At 35.5% G+C, this 15,288-nt stretch overlaps 1 protein-coding gene and 1 pseudogene across 1 annotated transcript; one reads left to right on the top strand and one right to left on the bottom strand.

Annotated features, from left to right (window-relative positions):
* The first annotated feature begins 675 nt into the window (after positions 1–675).
* On the top strand, positions 676–1,509 carry LOC107849001. The gene has a single exon (XM_016693699.1). The coding sequence runs from the start codon at positions 676–678 to the stop codon at positions 1,507–1,509; it is 834 nt and encodes a 277-aa protein (XP_016549185.1).
* A 507-nt stretch (positions 1,510–2,016) lies between these two features.
* LOC107849002 lies at positions 2,017–3,074 on the bottom strand (annotated as a pseudogene).
* Between the last annotated feature and the right edge of the window lie 12,214 nt (positions 3,075–15,288).

The following is a 15,288-nucleotide window of genomic DNA, read 5'->3' as shown; positions in this document are numbered from 1 at the left end:
ACAAAAATTTTCAGCTTTTTATTTTTATACTTTCACCCAACAACCATAAAAGTTGTCTCAATAACTATAGAATTTGTCTCAACAATTATACAAGTTATTCCAACCACTATAGAATTTGTTTGACAATTGAATAGTTGTTACAACTGTGTGCAATTGTTTGAATGACTTAACCCCTTCTAATTTAATTAATTAATATTGCGGGATCCACTCATTCATTTTAATTAATTCTCACCTCTTGAATGGGTTGATTTTGAAATTTTGGTCTTGTTAAAAAAAAGAAGAAATATAAGTAATTGTCAAGTGAAAAAAACAATAGGATTATACATCCATGAATTGGGCGCCAAAAATAGTTTCTCAACCGCCTGCCCGATATATAAGGCTATAAGGCTTGAATAATTAACGAACTATCAATTCAAAGCTCTGTTTCTAGCAATCACCATAAACGTCCTTCTACTGAAAGAGGGAATGAAAGAAAGCTCTGTTCGTTATGGATAAAAAGAGAATGGCAGATAAGAAGTCGTCCGCCATACTTACTCGCAGTCGAAAAGCCAAATTGAATGCTAATTCTGATCCTCAACCACTCACCATTCTACTCTCACATTCGATTCTGCTTCTGATCATCAACCACCAAAGTCGAAGAAGGCGAAAACACACACTTCTGGTGCATCTACTTCCATGGCTTCCAAGAAAAAGGAGTCGACTCACCAGGGCGGCAAAACCAAACTGGACTCTCCTTCTGATCCTCAACCACCCAAGTCCAAGAAGGCCAAAACAAACACTTCTGATGGTCCTTCCAAGAGAAAGGCAAATATAGAGTCTTCCACCATTGTTACTGAAAGCTCTACTCGCCAAAGAGGCAAAGCCAAAGTGGATACTAATTCTGATCCCAAGAAGGCCAAAACAATTACTACTTCTGATGCTGGCTCCAATCGCCGTGGCAAAGAAATACTCAAGTCGCCTCTTGCTGTGACTGAAAAACCCAACTTCAAGAAACCCAAAACACCACCAAAGAAAATGGCAAATGTTGTGCAGTCGTCTTCCTCTACCGTCGTGACCTGCAGTGGGAAACGCAAAGCCAAAGTGGATTCTAACGTGCCTTCTAATTCTGATTCGAACAAGGCCAAAGAATTAGTGAAGTCGCCTCTTGCTGTTTCTCAAAAACCCAAGAAATCCAAAACACCGCCAAAGAAAATGGCAAATGTGGAGTCTTCTTCCTCTGGCGTCGTGACTCACAGTGCGAAAAAAGGCAAAGCCAAATTGGAGTCCAAGAAAATGGAAAATGTGCAGAACAAAGGAAAAGCTAAGGAGGAAGACAGTATTAGTTCCAAGCAACCCAAATTAACCATCTCTGAAGAGAAGGCAAATGTGCAGATTTCCAGTGTTGTCACCCGCAGGGGCAAAGCGAAAATGGGTTCTGACCCAGAACCGCCAAAATCCAAGAAAGCTAAAGGTACAACTGCTACTGCTAGCTCAACTCTCCGGGGCAAGGCGAAAATCCAAGAAGGCTAACAAAAATGGAAATGGGAAGAGTTCCACCAGAAATGGAAATACTATAGGCATTCTTTTGTGTGTTGGATTTTATTCATCTTGTATACTCATAATAGTAAGAATACACATTCACTCGCCAATTTATGCATATTAGAATATCAGAATAATTGTAGTAGTACTATATGAAAAATTGAATGAAAGTGTCGATTTGATTCAAAGTTCATGTTATTTTCCTTGTTTATAGTGGTAATTGACATTCTGTTGGCTGCTTATTTCATACTCCTTCGGTTTAAATTTGTTTAGTTGATTTTGACTTGATACGAAGTTCAACAAAGTAAAGAGATGGAACGTACTACTGTATGAAAAAAAGGAGTGAAAAGAGTAGATTTGATTCAACATCATGTTATTTTCCATGCTTACTTACAATGGTTAATTAAGAGTTTGTTAATTGCTTACAAGAAATTATGGTTCTCTGCTTCTGTAATTATTTGCAGTCATGTACCTCTTGTTGTTAATTACACCAAGTTCTTAATTCTGGAAATCCAATAAAGAATTAAGGTAGAGTAATGCATGGCTGGATTCCTTGTCAGTTTTGCAAGTGCCATAGATTCCCTCATATGGTTAATTGGATTCAGTAGTAAGCCCCTGGTTCTTGATGATAAACTTAAATGCATCATCCATAAGACCTCCTTCACATCCCATATCCGAACTCGTGTCACAGTCCACGAGTTCCTGCTCTGCTCGGATAAAGAAATCAGCTGTTGATTCCTTCCATGGCAGCAACAGCAGAAAATGCCCAACAAAATGATACATTAAATAAGGTCGATTAGTTTTTAGTATTGCAGATCATAATTTAAAAAGTGGTGATATGAGAGTTATTGGTTTAACTTACCACACTGCCCTTGATCCTTAATTCCAATAACAGCACCCTGCTTTCTCCAATTCATGGTAGCTAGAGCCGTTACATTATTTGAATAATGTTATTTTCGACTGCTGATGGGAACGCATTCTATATCCGTTGTGATTAGCTCTGGATTCCTCGTTTGCAGTGGGGAACCCAGGAATTCAAGGTTGTGGGTGCTCAAAAATAAATTTATAAAAAATAGTATGTAGCTGTAGGGATTCGAACCTAGAAAACTGGACATGGGAGTCATATCCTCAAGCCACTGCACCCAACCATATGTTTGTTCTCTAGGTGCTTTTTAATAAATTATACCATTTATTCTGTGCTTCTTATATAGTTATACCTAATCTACGTCGAGTTTAGTGGGTGCTGGACACCCCAAAATTCACATGGGTCCGCCCCTGCTCGTTTGTCAAATCAGCAAATTCGTTTAGGTCCAATTTTTAAGGCTTGATCCAGCCTTGTTCATGGGTTCAATGTACTAAGTGTTGTCCTTGAATGATTTGATTCTCTTTTCCTTCTCTACGTCATTGTTGTACACATGACCAAACCGTGCCATCCACTGCTCATGTTTGTGGACCATTGAGGCTTCATACAAACCATGAAATGTGGCTTGAGAAGCCTGCATTCCCCACACTAGTAGAGCTGCAAAAGCGAACTTCCAATTGAATATCAAGGCCATATTTTGCTGTCTGAATCTTTCTAGTAATGCTAATATTTGTGTTTGAATGCCGGCGAGGAATGCTAGAGGGAGCAAAGATATTATTTATACTAGCGAAAATGTTCCTTTAACATTTTCTAATATTGAATTATTTCCTTAGAATGCCGTATGTTGTATATGATTTCGACATGGTGATAATAAGCCTCTCATTTGTAACTTGTGATATGTTTTCTTCCCAAGATCTTGGAATATATAGAAATGGAGTACTTGAACACAATGTTGTCCAATTTGCTAATCATAATAGCTTCTCTTTTGTCCCTTATTGAAATGGAAAAGAATAAGAAAATAGTTTGCTGAAGCATTTTTCACCTTAAGCTTATGGAAAGAAAAGCATTTTCTGATTTTAATAAACGACTTGTCCTGTTATAAGATTATAGCATACAACTCGAGCAGAGGGGAATAAGATTATAGCATACATCACTCACACTCGACAAGTGAGGCTTGCTCAAGTGGTTGTGAAAAATTCAAAAAGAAGAGGAGACAATAGAAATATACAACAGCAATTGCACTAGTTTTGATCTATCCTGCACTTGTGAAAAACGAATAAAGAACATCTTGAGCTTTGTGTCTGGCCTTTCTAGACTTTTGAGAGTACTCAAATGATACTTTAAAAGATTGTGTACCCTTATCACTTTCTTTTGTGAAATTCCTAGTGTTCCAGTGAGGGAACATGAAGGCAATCTGAACCGTTGGTTGTTAACGAGTAGAAAATCATCATTATAGGCGTTGGTGCGACCGTGCTTCAAACCATACTCATTTGATCATGTGGAAAGAACTCGATTATAACAGAGAGAAATAAGTGTATTTGTTAGGAAATTAAGATTTATTTAGAAACTCCTAGTTAGTAGATATTTTTTGTTGTAGAAAATTCTAGATATTAGATATTTTTGGAATAGGTTCTTCTAGAATATCATAGTGTAGTTTCTTGAATAAATATCTTATAGAATTATCTAGATATTCTAGATTAGTAGAAGATAAGGACCACTAGATTTTTATTGTAGATCTATCTAGAAGGACATCTAGAATCATGCATGAACAAGTATAAGTAGGAGGCACATTGTGCATTTGTAACCATCCAGAAAAATTGAAAACACTCAAAAAAGTTTCAGCCTCTCCTTCTTCACTGCAGTCTCTTTTGTAGCAATTTACAGCTGCATCATTTCACTGTTTCAGTTTGCTATTTTCTAATCCTTCTTCCCCTTCTTTTGACATGGTATCAGAGCCTATTTCTTACGGGATCTGAATCTGTTTTTTTTTTGTTGATTGGCTTATCTTATTTTTAGCTCCTTTTTCTTGGATCCATTTGCTGGAAAATATGGCACTAGAAAATCAACCAACAATGGGTCCTTCGATTTTCTCAGGGGAGAATTGTCATATTTAGGCCATTAAAATAAAGGCTTATTTGAAGGCTCTCAACTTATAGGATGTCGTTGAGAGAGGAGAACCTGTTGTCCATCCATTGAGAGACAACTCAACTCTCAATGATATCAAAAAGTATGATGATTAAGTGACTAGATCTCCAAGAGCTCTCACTTGCATACATTCAAGCCTTACGGAAGTGATGTTTACAAGGATTATGTCTTGTGAGACAGCCAAAGAAACCTGGGATAAGCTAAAGGGGGAGTTTGAAGGCAGCAGCTGAGTTAAGTCTGTTAAGGTCTTAGCTTTGAAGAGGGAGTTTGAGCTCTTGAAGATGAAGGATTCGGATAGTGTGAAAGAATACTCTTCCAAGCTGATGGATATTGTGAACCAAATAAGGATACTTGGTGAAAACTTTCCAGATCAGAAGGTTGTAGAGAAGATCATGGTCAGCCTTCTGGACAAGTTTGAATCAAAAATCTCAGCTATTAAAGAGTCTTGTGACTTGACTACTCTTTCAATAGCTGAGTTGATCTCTAAATTGCAAATCAAGAGTAGCGGGTAGCCATGAGAAGCGAAGGAACAGTCGAAGATGCCTTTCAAGTAAGACATAAATTCAAGCAACAAAAGAAAGGCAAAAAAATCTCTTTAAACCACTCTGGAGAGGTGAAATCTGGTGGATACAAAGGTGGATCTTCGAGGAGAGGAAAATTTTCACCTTGTGGTATTTGTAAGAAGACAAACCACTTGGAGAAGAATTATTGGCAGAAGTTCAAGAGGTCTCTTATTCAATACAGATACTACAAGAAGTATGGGCATATTGAGAAGTATTGCAGGCAAAAGCAAATTCAAAGTGGTCAGTCTTCCCAAAGAATAAATTTTATGGGAGATCACCAAGTTGAAAAAACAGAGGAGAAGGTATTCATGGCTTCCCACACATTACATGTTAATCGATATAATTGGTATGTCGATAGTCCATGCACAAAGCACATGGTGATTGATAAAAATCTGTTTGTTAGCCTGGACAGGTCTGATAGGACCAAAGTGAAGCTTGGAGATGGTGCACTGGTGTAAGCTCAAGGAAGAGGATCAGTGAAATTTTCTACGGACGAAGGTATGAAAATCATAAACGATGTTCATTATGTGCTAAACCTAACTCAAAACTAGTTAAGTGTTGCTCAGTTGCTTCACAATAATTATTCACTTACTTTTAAGGATAAAAAATATGTCATTTATGATCCTAAAGATTGTGAAGTATCTAAAATTAGCATGATTGGCAATTCTTTTCCAATTTCATGTTATTCTGCTGAAAGTTGCTCTTTCAATATTGAAATAAGTGATATTTTGCTTTGGCAAAAAAGATTCGGTCATTACAACCTTAGTTCATTGGTGTATATGCAATCCAAGGGTATGGTGCTTGATGTATCCAAAATTGACATGTGCCAAGATGTTTGTGAGTCATGTAAATTCGATAAATTACATAGACAATCCTTTCCTAAAGGAAGTCTTTGGAGGGCGAAGAAAAACCTAGAGCTGGTTCATACAGATATATGTGGACTAATAAGAATAGCTTCTTTGAGTGGGAATAAATATTTGATTCTCTTTATAGATGATCTAACTCGAATGACATGGGTATATTTTTTAAGTAGCGAAGTTCAAGTGTCTTCTGTTTTCAAGGAATTCAAGGCTATGGTAGAAAGGGAGAATGGTTGTCGGTTAAAGTATATCAGGTCAGATAATGGAACTGAATATACTTCGCATCAGTTCAGCAAGTATTGTAAAGATGTGGGCATTAATAATAATTTACTGTGAGCTACACGCCAGAATAAAACGGCATTTCTAAGAGAAAGAACAGAACCGTGATGGAGATGGCGAGATGTATGCTAGCAGAAAAGAAGATACCCAAATATTTTGGGCTTGAGGCAATCAATACCACAGTCTATTTGCTAAATTGATTACCTACTAGAGCACTCCAATATATGACACCATTTGAAGCATGGAAAGGTATAAAGCCATCTGCGAGACACTTAGAAGTCTTTGGTTCAGTCTGCTATACACATGTTCCTGATGCTAAAAGAGAAAAATTAGATAATAAGGCAAAACTCTGTATTTTATTGGGCTATAGCACAGCTGCAAAAGGGTACAAAGTGTATAATGTTCATACGAAGAAGGTGCTTATCAGTAGAGATCTTGCGGTGGATGAATCTAGACACTATTATTGGGATCGAGATATTATTATAAAAAAAACAAGATGGGAGTACTTTAGTTACAACTCAAAATCCATAGATGAGTGAAATTTTTTTTAGTCCTATTATTGGAAAAGAGCATAATTCAGATGTTGAATTAACTTCAGATTCTCCAGTTTTGAAAACCATATCACTAGCTGAAGTTTATGAGCAATGCAATTTTGCTCTTGTGGAACCATCTTCTTTTGAAGAAGCAGCAATTCATGAAGATTGGATTTCTGCAATAGAGGAGGATCTTGCCATGATTAATAAAAATAATACCTGGGAGCTCGTTGATAGGCTCGAACAAAAGAATATCATTGGTGTCAAATGGGTCTACAGAACAAAGTTCAATCCAGATGGCTCCATCTTTAAACATAATCCAAACTCGTAGTTTAAAGTCTATTCCCAGCAACCTAGAGTGGACTTTGGAGATACGTTTGATCTTATTATGAGGCATCAGACAGTAAGATTTATAATTGTTATTGCAACACCATACAAGTGGAAAATCTACCATTTAGACGTCAAATCTGCATTTTAAAATGGCCTTCTTGAAGAAGATATTTATGTTGAATAACCTGAAGGTTTAATAGTTGCAGGTGAAGAAGTGTATAAGCTTAAAAAGGGTCTCTACGGCCTTAAACAAGCTCCGAGAGCTTGGTACAGTAGGCTGGATACTCATTTGTTGTCTCAAGGCTTCAATTGAAGCCTAAATGAGCCTACTTTATACTTCAAAAGACAAGCTGATGGAAAGTTAATTGTGATATCCGTTTATATTGATGATTTAATGATCACAAGTGAAGATTCTCTTGCGGTTCAAGAAGTTAAAAATGCGATGCTAGAATTTTTTGAAATGTCTGATCTAGGGGAGATAAAGTTCTTGGGAATGGAAATTTCTCAATCTTCTGAACGATTTTTTTTGTCCTAAAAGAGGTATGCACTGAATATCTTAAAAAGGTTCAAGCTTGATAAGTGCAAACCTGTTGCAACTCCACTTATTGTGAATGAAAATTTAATGAAGGATTGTCACGCCCCAAGCCGAGGCCCTAGACGTGGCACGCACCCGATACCATTGCTAGTACGAGCGAACATTTTGGCATATCGCAGGAGCATACAACTAACATAATGAATAGAGAGGAAACATAATAGAATAAGAGTTCTTAAAGGATAAAGCCTTTCAAAAATGTTTATTAATATCACTTAACGTCTGAAGATACAATAGTCATGACAAATAATACTAAAAATTACAAGATCTGTCTGGCAACTAAATTAGTCTGTGAAGCCTCTAATAAGTACCAAGACTAAAATGAAAGAAAATATAATGAATTCATCATATCCCATCCAACCTCCTAATAGAAAAGAGGCTCACTAATAGTAGAAGATAGAGATCTTAATGAGGCGCCTGATCGCGGACATGAGAGCCAGAACCTACATCATGAAATGATGTAGCGCCAAAGGCGGTCAATACGTAGAATGTATTGGTATGCAAAACCATTTCAGGAGGGTAGTACATCAAGATATTAGAAATGACAACAAAATTCAAAGTAAAAAAAGACAACTGGAAAGGAACAAGAATATAAGCTAAATTTATAATTGACCAAGTAAAGTAGATTTAATTCCTTTGATTATTTGTGGGAGAAAGTAGTGAACCGTCATAAACCACCATGTGAGGCATGGAGTCTGATCTCATCCCGTTCAGCTAAGTCGTCCTATACCTTGCCGAGAATAGGACGTGACATGACATAATTTTCTAGCAACTATCCATGGTTAGTCCCTTTTTGGGACACATAAAAAAAGAGTCATCCGATTTTTGGAATAATCTCTATCCTATGTCCGGAAATATAGTTTTGGGCATTTGTCATTTCAACCTATGCCTTCACGGTCAGCTAACTAACTCCCTTATGCTCGTGACGTTATCTTATTTATCTGATTAGTTCTTGACCAAAATATTAGTTTTGTTACGTCCATGTTCATAGTTTAGCCTTTTTAGGCTCATGCTCATGGTTTAGCCTCTTTAGGCTCATAATTATGTATAACCACTTTAGGCTCATATTGAGAGTTAACCGTAATAGGTTCATATTCATGAGTTAACACTATCAATATTGGAGAGTCATGATAGGTAATTTCATGGTTTAATATGATATAATTCATGTACATGATTGGAACCATTCTTGTAAAAATACTCATATTAATATTATTAAGTATCTATTAACTAGGTCAATGGGAAACTTCCTGAAAAGTTGGTATTATTATACTAGGGCTTGCAATTTCATAATGTATAGTTCATAGTGCAAAGAGTTTTAGGCATGTTGCGAGAAGGTGACTTTCTTATGGATTATGGAATTGGAATCATATTTTAAGAGTTTCATAAATTTTATCTTATAACTTTAATAGAAACATTCACATAATGGCATGATTGAGATTTTGACATGGAGGATTGGCTAGATATTGTATTACAAATCGTCTACAACCAGAGATTTTGGAAAACAGATTAACTTGAGATCCCTGTAGAAGATAAAGCAGTCCTTCCTACTTGTTAAACTTAAAGAATTTTAGTATGCTAGCATATACTTAAACGGGATCAGACATTAATTTAAGAGATAAGGGGATGTTCTTTATGTTAATTAATCCTAACGTCTTTTAAGAAATTTAGAAATAGAAAATACTTGTTGAAGATTATTGAGACCATCATATTATTGATGGGACAATATTCAGGTTCTAGATTTAGGCAAAACCAGTCCATACGTTATGAATACATAAGCACTTGTTAAGACGCCAAGAGGAAATAGAACTTGACAGGTTTATTTGTTTTTAATCCAACTGCTGAATACAATCTGTTTGGAAAGGAGATTACAAAACAGATTTGGAGAATAAGAAAACAGAATAAAACGTGAGCAAAAGATGTTTATACGAACCTCAAAACGTTTGAAGAACTTGAGATCTGGAGAAGGAATTAGACTTGTTTTCTTGAATGAATTTCATCAGATTCTTGAGATTTGAGTTTTAGAGGAGGAATACTGATGTTTATTTATGGATATCATATGAAAAACTGATGAGGAAAAGTGAGGTTTTATCCTGTGAAACTTGAAGAAGGCAGGGAGGTTTGTATTGTAACGTGTAACTGATAGATAGTAAGTCTAGGAGTCTTAACGTATAAAATTAATAGAGAAGTACGTTTTAATAACTTGGGGTTAATGTAAAAAGGAAAGAACGAAATTACCCCTCCAAGAATATGAAAAGAAAAGAAAAAAAGAAAATTTTCGTCTGGTATAGGGCTGTTATGACTGTTCTTAGTAAAACACATGTAACTTTTTACTTGGGTCTCAGATTAATGAGTTGTTGGTGGCGTTGGAAAGAAGACTTAAAAATCTTTAATTTGATAGAAATAGGTCATGTAACTCTAAATATTCTAGGAGAAATGCTTGTTTAAATTTGATCCTTGAGTGAACCTATGCGAAAACTTAATCATTAAAGGACCTTTTACTCAAATTTGTTTTAGAGATTTCTTATGCCTTTAATTCATACCTCAATACCCCTACGACACTTCATACTTGACCTTTGCACCTAGATACAATAAAATTTCTATATTCTGGTCAAAGCACATATGAAGAGAGGTCCAACTGATTTTATTTTTAGCTCGAACGTTCAGGGTGTTACAATATCTCCCCCTTGGGATCATTCGTCCTCGAATGATGGTCATGGATAAGTACCTTACATTAGAAAACTGGAATAGTCTAGTCTTTCCTGAACTATTTCTTAATGACATGAACTTTCCTAACATGTGGAGCTTCGTAACAAGCCATAGAAGAAACTTAGAGGCACGAGTCATGGAATGCATTAGACTTAACATAGACATGTCATAGGACATGTGTTTCATGGGAAATGAACATAACAATGTAAGATATGAATTTAGGTATGAGCTATAGGGGTATCTTAGTTATCTAAATAGGGATTATAGAGAATGAATGGCATGACAAAGACTAGGACTTAAGTCCCATTTGGTCTGAAGTTACATACCATGAAATAGGGATGCATTAGACATAGGAATACGAGTATTTTCACCTCTAATACTGGTAGCATTAGATCTTAGCAACACCTTTTGAACCTACCTCTTTCCCCTGAATATTGCATTCCATTATTTCCAAAGTACAATTCTCACATGGGCACATAAGTACTAGTCTGATTCTAACACACTTTTACCATATTTAAGCCTACTCAGAGGTACAAGGTACCACACCTAAAATACTCATGCCCGTCTAAATTTCAGGATCCCATATTCTATTTCCTTTTAGGAACCTTCATCTTTATTGTTGACTTTCTCTTAGGTTAGTTCTAAAACTCAACAAGGTCTCTCCTGGATCTATAGTTATACCCAGGGACACTACTTTTTCTTATCATGAAAACATCCATCCTTGAACTTTAATCAAGCAGTCATAAATTTCATAGTGTACTGTAGCCACATGATATCTAAGCTCATCACTGTAAAAATTTCATGGTTTCTTCCCAGTTAATAAGAAAAATATTCTCCATCCACCCTAGAACCTCTATGAACCGCAATTTCATGTACTCCTACCAGGGGACACCCCATATGAATTCATCCAACTATTAAATATAGCTAATTTTCATCTCACACTTCATCCATGCTTATGATCTTAGATGAACCAGTACACTGCCACCATCGCAACAAGGAACATCTAGTCACTCCTATCCAACCATTACTCAATTGATATCACACCACAGTTATATCATAAATAATACCATCAAAGGACTAGAATATGAGCATCAGGAATATAAGAGATACTACTCAATCACTACTAATACTTATCATAACCTTGCTAATAAAGATGTGTCCTGGGAATAATGCATAATAGGCACGAATATTTCATATATCAAATACATAAATCACAACTGAAGAATCATTTTGGATATTGATAATGACATAACATGAGTTCGAAACATATCAAAAAGTGTGAGTTCATAGGACTGGGCATACTGAAATTCATAGATTCGTGGAGTAAGCCTGGGATCATTGAGTTAATCTGTTAGGAACTTAGCATGAACGTGAATCAGTATGAAGTTCATAAACCTAGATCATGGGCATGATGCTAATATGGGGACATGAGTTGAATGTCGTAGTGACTGAAGTACAAGGGATATTTTAGGATAAACATGGATCACTTTCTCATTCTAGCTCTTTTTTTAACTCATTACATTACTATTTATATTCAAAGATATGACTTCGTTCCTCACCCAATCATCTCCCCCTTAGCTTAAAATTTAGTGTCCTAAGATTGTGGACATATTATCTAAACTGAGCTATCATACTTTACTCTGCATGGTTGGGGTATCACTATATACATGAATGCTAAACTCTTTTTAATAGACTATATTTGTAGATACTTAATCTTTGCTAGGACTTATTTCTGAGATACTTCTCTAAACTTTTTCTTGCCTCTATGGCCATTATTCTATAATTTATGCTCCTACTAGTATATATGCCCACTTCCTCAAAAACTTAACATGCTGGTCTTTTCTTATTAGTCTACAATCATCACACCTCTAAATTTCTATCCACCCAATATTATAGAATTAAAACTTATATCAAGAGACTTAACATTATACTTTCTTATTTATAATCCTTTGATTAAGACCGAAGGATTACCATATAATTCATACTTAGAATCTCTCCACCTTACACAATATCAAGAATAATAAACTAGGAAGACACCACACTTAGGAGCTTAGAATCTCATCTACGATATGTATCTCTTCTGGAGCACACATCTTCTCTTATAATTCTTAAGATTTCCTCATCATCAAATATTTTACCCTTTATTCACTTATTCATCTAGAGTCCACATATATCATACTTACACTTTCACAGTTTTCACAAGTTAACATCTTTATTTCTCGCATACGTTTTGTCAAGCCCGTTGTATCCAATCCTAACTAACATTATCATTCTCATGCTACCCTTCTTCTTACCACGACGATCATCTAAGGTTAAGATTTACGGTCTAGTACTAAACATAGATGGCAACACTCATCCACTTATACTACTTAGAATTATTTCTACCAAAGATAATCAAGAAACATAAGGTCATTGAGGGCTCACGACAAAATAGTAAATTTTTAATCTAGTCTCACAGCCTATCTAATTGCAATCTATCCGTGTATTTTATAGCACATCGCTACTACTTATTCAATGACTTGACTAAACTACATTCATAGCTCTAAAAAAACAAGTGGGGGTACTCTCTTTAAAACATAAGGTACAGCTTAAAATTGTCAATTCCTAACAACTCTATCCTCCTGTTCACAACATAGACTTAATCTTTACTAACACTAACGCATGTCGTCCTAACTTGCTTCCTAGTTCAAGTATACTTCTAAGTCATTGTATCCAACAATCCTTGCTCTACTTGCAACCATAGAATCTATACCCAACTTATCACACCTTAGACAACACCTAAAGACATATCACCCAATCAATCACTTAATAAGTACATGATTTTAGCTATATACTTCGATCAATTTACTATATTCACTCTTAGGCCACTACACTTTGACTTCATATGTCTAGCTCTCGAATTCATTCTACTGCTTATGACTTATAACAACCCAAACTACATTATCTCCCAGGCGAAAATACTATCCAAGAACTTAAATACATAACTTCTGGCTAAAGGTGTCATTTGCAATAAGGTTTAAAAAAAGTAAAGAAAATCTGAGATCACATCTTAGTTTGGCACAAACACGCAATTAAAATGAAAAAGAGTGCATTCTTATGAATCAATGGGCTTAAACGCACTAATGATCTCTGCTTAGTCTCTCGTGCAGTCTCTTATTTTTTTTGTTGGCACTATCTGAGGGAACTATATCGATAGGAATCTAACCTTTAATGTTTTTACCACCTTAAAGGTGAGGCATAGTAAGAGGAATTGGAACATCACACAAATTCACATAAGATTCTTAAGGCAGCTCTGTGGCACAATCTAGAATATGAAAGAAAAGAGACATTACCTAAATACCCTGTAGCCTCCAAATTATAAGTGTGGCGCATTTCACACTCATAATTAGGACTTTACTAGACATGGCTTCACAGATACCCTAAGACACTTGAACTCTACGCTTTGATACCAAGTTTGTCATGCTCCGAGCTGAGGCCCTAGACGTGGCACGCACCCGATACTATTGCTAGTACGAGCGAATGTTGGCATATCACATAAGCATACAACTAACATAATGAATAGAGAGTAAACAAAATAGAATAAGAGTTCATAAAGGATAAAGTCTTTCATCAATAATCATTAATATCACTTAACGTCTGAAGATACAATAGTCATGATAAATAATACTAAAAATTACAAGATCTATCTGGCAACTAAATTAGTCTGTAAAACCTCTAATAAGAACCAATACTAAAAGGAAAGAAAATATAATGAATTCATCATATCCCATCCAACCTCCTGATAAAAAAAAGGCTCACCAATAGTAGAAGATAGAGATCCTTATAAGGCGTCTTACCGCAGACATGAGAGCCAGAACCTACATCAGGAAATGATGTAGTGCCAAAGACGGTTAATACGTAGAATGTATTGGTATGAAAAACCATTTCAAGAGGGTAGTACATCAAGAGATTAGAAATGACAATAAAATTCAAACGTAAAAGAAGAAACTGGAAAGGAACAAGAATATAAGCTAAATTTATAATTGATCAAGTAAAGTAGATCTAATTCCTTTGATTATTTGTGGGAGAAAGTAGTGAGCCATCATAAACTACCATATGAGGGCATGGAGGCTAATCTCGGCCCGATCATCTAAGTCGTCCTATACCTTGCCGGGCATAGGACATGACATGACATAATTTTCTAGAAAGTATCCATGGTTAGTCCCTTTTCGAGACACATAAAAAGAGAGGCATACAACTTGCAGAATAATCTCTATCCTATGTCGGCAAACATAGTTTCGGCATTTTTCATTTCAACATATGCCTTCACGGTTAGCTAACTAACTCCCTTATGCTCATGACGTTATCTTATTTAGCTGATTAGTTCTTCACCAAAAATGTTAGTCTTGTTACGTTCCTATTCATAGTTTATCCCTTTTAGGCTCATACTTATGGTTTAGCCTCTTTAGGCTCATAATTATGTATAACCACTTTAGACTCATATTGAGAGTTAACCGTAATAGGTTCATATTAATGAATTAACACTATCAATATTGGAGAGTCATGATAGGTAATTTCATGGTTCAATATGATATAATTCATGTACATGATTGGAACCATTCTTGTAAAAATATTCATATTAATATTATTAAGTATCTATTAACTAGGTCAATGGGAAAATTCCTGAAAAGTTGGTATTATTATACTAGGGTTTGCAATTTCATAATGTATAGTTCATAGTGCAAAGAGTTTTAGGCATGTTGTGAGAAGGTGACTTTTTTATGGATTATGGAATTGGAATCATACTTTAAGAGTTTCATAAAATTTTATCTTATAACTTTAATAAAACATTCACATGATGGCATGACTGAGATTTTGACATGGAGGATTGGCTAGATATTGTATTACAAATCATCTACAA

The sequence above is a fragment of the Capsicum annuum genome, chromosome 12, assembly GCF_002878395.1.
Source record: "Capsicum annuum cultivar UCD-10X-F1 chromosome 12, UCD10Xv1.1, whole genome shotgun sequence".
Classification (NCBI taxonomy): domain Eukaryota; kingdom Viridiplantae; phylum Streptophyta; class Magnoliopsida; order Solanales; family Solanaceae; genus Capsicum; species Capsicum annuum.
This window is presented reverse-complemented; position numbering and strand designations above follow the sequence as displayed.